The sequence below is a fragment of the Bison bison genome, unplaced genomic scaffold (assembly GCF_000754665.1).
Source record: "Bison bison bison isolate TAMUID 2011002044 unplaced genomic scaffold, Bison_UMD1.0 scf7180017864340, whole genome shotgun sequence".
Classification (NCBI taxonomy): domain Eukaryota; kingdom Metazoa; phylum Chordata; class Mammalia; order Artiodactyla; family Bovidae; genus Bison; species Bison bison.
The window spans coordinates 6,064,870-6,069,207 of record NW_011494912.1 but is presented as its reverse complement, the minus strand read 5'-3'; the positions used below and the strand labels follow the sequence as shown (position 1 = coordinate 6,069,207).

General features: G+C 44.8%; 1 protein-coding gene across 1 annotated transcript in view; it reads left to right on the top strand.

The window, feature by feature from the left end:
• Window positions 1-14: 14 nt before the first annotated feature.
• CUX1 (cut-like homeobox 1) overlaps window positions 15-4,338 on the top strand; it is a 351,136-nt gene continuing 346,812 nt past the window's right edge. The window contains exon 1 of the mRNA XM_010854333.1: window positions 15-354. Coding sequence (XP_010852635.1) covers window positions 25-354 — 330 coding nt within the window. The 5' untranslated portion in view covers window positions 15-24. The remainder of the gene's footprint in view (window positions 355-4,338) is intronic.

Below are 4,338 nucleotides of genomic sequence, written 5' to 3'. Positions count from 1 at the left end.
CGGGTGGAGGGGGGTGGGTGGGCAATGGAGAGCGCGGCGGGTCCGCTCCGAAATGCCTACCCAGATCGTGTTCTCGAAAGCAAAGCCCCGGGTGTCCCACTGGACAGTGGTGTGCCGGGCCGTGGTCCACGCACCCAACCCCAGGCGCCGAGAGGGGATCGTGCTGGGGCTCCCCATCCGTCTCCCGAGCCGCAGCCGTGCCCAGGGAGCGCGTTCCTGCCTGCCACCCCCCACCCAGGGGAGCAGCGCGCCCTCGGGGTCCGCCTGGGACCTGCCAGCTCCGCGCTGGCGGCTCCTGGACAGCCCCGGGACTCTGCCAGGTGGATGTTGTGCGTAGCTGGAGCCAAGTTGAAGGTGAGCTGAGTGTGGGCCCGAAGCTCAGCGAGCGCTGGCGTTGGGGGTTGGAGAGGTGTCTGCGGCTTCGAGGGGCCCAGGGCGGCCAGGCGCTCCGGGTTGGGGAGGGTCCCTCAGCGTCCCTGTGGGACAGCTGTTGCTCTCAGCTCTAAGGTGTGCTTGAAGGTAAACTTGGCCGAACTTTCCTAACCCGGAGCACTGGTGATAGTGACCTACAGTACTTTTAGGAGGAAAGGAAATGAACTCCAGATGCAGACTTGCATGAAATGCAGTGGATTGGATTAAAACGTATGTAAACGGAGTCTGACAACTTTAATTGTATATGCTTGTTTTCTGCTCTTGCCTGCGTAGTAAGAGCGATAAAGCAGACTCACGGCCGTTATGAAATTTCTTCAAATTTCTCACTTAACTAGGAAGAAGACTATGTGAAATATGTATTTCCGATAAGATTAAAACTTAAAGGAGTTTGAGTGTTTATTGACTAAAATAGATTATTCCGAAGTGTCTATTGTGTAAATTAGATTCCTGAATGTAATGAACACAGCCGAATGGCATTTTTGATAAATTGGTCTACCCTGTTTTAGTAAAAATAGCTCCCTTTTACCATAATTTAATTCCTGAGCTTACTGTAAAACCCGTTGTGGAGTTTTAGGAGACAAACCTTAATTTTTTTTTTTTCCCCTTGTCTTCCTAAATGTGACATTCCAGTCTAATACCAAGGTGGTTTCTTCCTTAAGTGTCCTGGCAAAAACTGCTTGGGAGATGGATTCGATTTCTCCGGAGTTATTAGATTTTATGACCTCTTTGATGCCCTCACCCACTCCTTGGTGATTAGTTACATCTTCACTGGAGCACTTGGTGGGGGGGGGGTGCATTTAGGTGTATAACTTTAATGAAAAGTTTCCCTGTCAGTTCATGTTCAAGAACTTTCAGATGTTGATCTTGAATTTAAAAATTCTTTATCTGAGCCTCGTTCTCTTTACTGAGCAGCCTACTGGTTTTTGGTGGTGGATGGAAGATTTGGCCTTAGACGGTTTTCGATTGCCACTTCATCACCTGTTTGAAAGCCTTCAATTGCCTATGGGATGCCCAGGTTCTAGAAGGTGAAAGTGGTTCTTTCTTTGGGCCCTGAAGAGGCCTTTGGAGTTGATATCTGGTTTAGCGTCGTCTCTGTTCCCACAGACAGTAAGTGAGCCAGGGCAACTGCAGTTTGAGAAGAGAGAATCCATTAGTTTCAGACTCCTCTCGTCTTTCCAGAGCCCCTTATCCTGAGCTCAGGTTGCCTGCGGAGCCAAGTGAGGGTGGTGGTATTGCTACCTGAGGATAGAGAGACTGGGTCCCTGAGGGTCCAATTGGGAGCTCCTCGCTTGACACAGGGACCTGGGGCTGAGCCCTGGGCCCTCTGCTCGGTCTGCCTTGAAGCTGCCTTGGGTCGTGGAGTGAGTGCCCAGGAAGAGTTTCTGCAGACTGAGCTGTATTTTGTTTCCTTTTTAGTCCCAAAGTCTTGTGGTATGGGAGTTTCAGGGCTCTGGCCTTGCTAAGACTAGTTGGACAAGTTTTTTATCCTATCCCAGACTTGTAAAAACCAGGCTTTTTTTTTTTTAAGTAAGAAAAACACCATTGTATAAATTTGCCTTTTAAATACACGTTTGGAAAGAGGACACTTTCTAAAACAAGCTCATGTAACTCTGTATGTTAGGGTAGCTTTTTGCCAGTGCCTGGCTTCCCTTCGGAGCATTATTCCTACATGGTGACTAGTCTTTCCCTTTAAGGAACCTCTGCAGAAGTAACCTTTAAACGTTTTCCTCTTTTTTTTTTTTTAAATAAGAAAGCAATTTCATTTTTGCTGCAAGTCCATTTTCTGGTTGCTTTTATTTTGTTTTCTCCTGTTAAGGAAGTGTGTACATTACCAGCCATCCAGGATGCTTCCCCAAACGAAGTATATTATTTTGATTATAATTTGTATCTCATCTAGGACCGTTTAAAATAAAGAGTAAACAAATGGGGGACGGGGCTCCACACAGCTGCTGCCTTTGTTTTTTTGGTTCTCTTAATAATATCAGTGTCTTAGAGATTGTGTGTGGGAAGGGGTCATTATCAGTTGATTAAAGTTTTTGTCCCCCTCTATGAAACTATGCGTAGGTTTTTTTCGAGGGGGAGGGGGTAGGGGGAGTTGTATGTTTGCTTGCTTTTTTAAAAAAGTGTAAGTCAGGGAAGAGGTTAAGTTATGCAGCACCTCTTGCAGTGGTGGGTCCGTAGAGGCCCCCTTCTCCCTTTTCCCCCAGTTTCCCCCATCTGCCTGTAGTTAGCGACATGAGAAAGTGGGGAAGGGACAGATTGCCCTTCCTCAGGAATAGCTCTCCTAATCAATCCACTGAGCTGACCTTAAAAATGCTGTCTGGTGAGTCAGTTGAGCCCAAGACCTTTAGTGACTGTTGCAAAAGTCCTTTGCCCTGTTGTATGCAATTCAAACAAACCCACCAGGGTTTGCTTGGGGTGGGGTTGGGGGAAGTAGGCTGCGTGGGGGCATAAGGGGTCCCTGTTCAGAAGCACCAGGCTGTACCTTGGGACCCCCCAACTTTGCATCTACCTGGAGCAGTCAGTAGTCTAAACTCCTTCTGAGGCTGGGATCACATCCTGAGAGGAAAAACCAAGGCTCCCAGTAGAAAAATCCGTGTGTGTTTCAGCTCATCTGTAAAAGCACAAGGAACATCCACAGTGAAATGAAAGGAGGACAAAATTGTTGAAGGAAAAGTTGTACATTTTTTAAAAAGAGAAATCCATTGTGTGAAAAATCCTGCAAGGGCTAGGCCGGATTCCTACCTGTGCTTCCATATTTTTTCAGTTCACATGATTGGCCTCATGTCAGTTTCACCGATTTAAAAGACAGTTGTATCTGATGGACTGTATAACACAGCGATAACAAAAAGTTTCTATAAACATTAAATATATAGGATCTTGTATTTTTAGAAATTATTTAAAAACCCACTTTAATGTATTATATGCATTATATAACATAAACATCCGTATATGTATATATACATAAAGTAGCTTTCCCTATGAAAGGTCTGATTTTTACAAGTAATTGTCAAAGACCGAAATTCGTGTATTTCATCCTATTGTTTTGTCTGAAGCCCTTGCGTTATGGCTGCAGAGAGATAGTTTTGGTTTCAGCTGAAATTCTCCTGCCTCTGATTGTTTAAACCAGACCCTTAATCTTATTTTAACATACTTAAAATGTTCAAAAAACCCAGAAGAATTGTTTTGTATAAGTAGCAAGTGAATGTAGTTTAAACACTCAAGCAATTCTGGTATCTAATTGAAAACAGGTGGAATTCTTGGAATCCCGTGTTTGAATCTTATTATAGCAAAGCACAGAGACACTTCTTACGTATGGCCATTTATTTTGTCCAAGCCTTTTGAAGAGGGGCTCTGTGACCTCTCCCTGTGCCCCACTGCAGTTTATACCTGGATGTTCAGTCGTGCTGGGCACTTTAGGGACCGGATGCCCGTGTGTGCTTGGACACTGAGAGAACTGTGTGAAGGTTGATCATGGAGTGAAAAGGGAACTTTAATGGCATAATTAGACAAGCGATTTGATATCTGTATTATACAACTAAAAATGGCACAGAAATTGTGAATCCATTTGTGATTTCTGATTTAATAAACATTTGTTGACATGAGTATTTGGATACATTTTATTACACCCCGATAAAGATTTAGAATAAATTAACTTTCCCTAAGCACATCTAGGGGGTCCGTCTAGTCAAGGCTATGGTTTTTCCAGTGGTCATGTATGGATGGGAGAGTTGGACTTTGAAGAAAGCTGAGTGCCGAAGAATTGATGCATTTGAACTGTGGTGTTGGAGAAGATTCTTGAGAGTCCCTTGGACTGCAAGGAGATCCAACCAGTCCATTCTAAAGGAGATCAGCCCTGGGTGTTCTTTGGAAGGAATGATGCCAAAGCTGAAACTCCAGTACTTT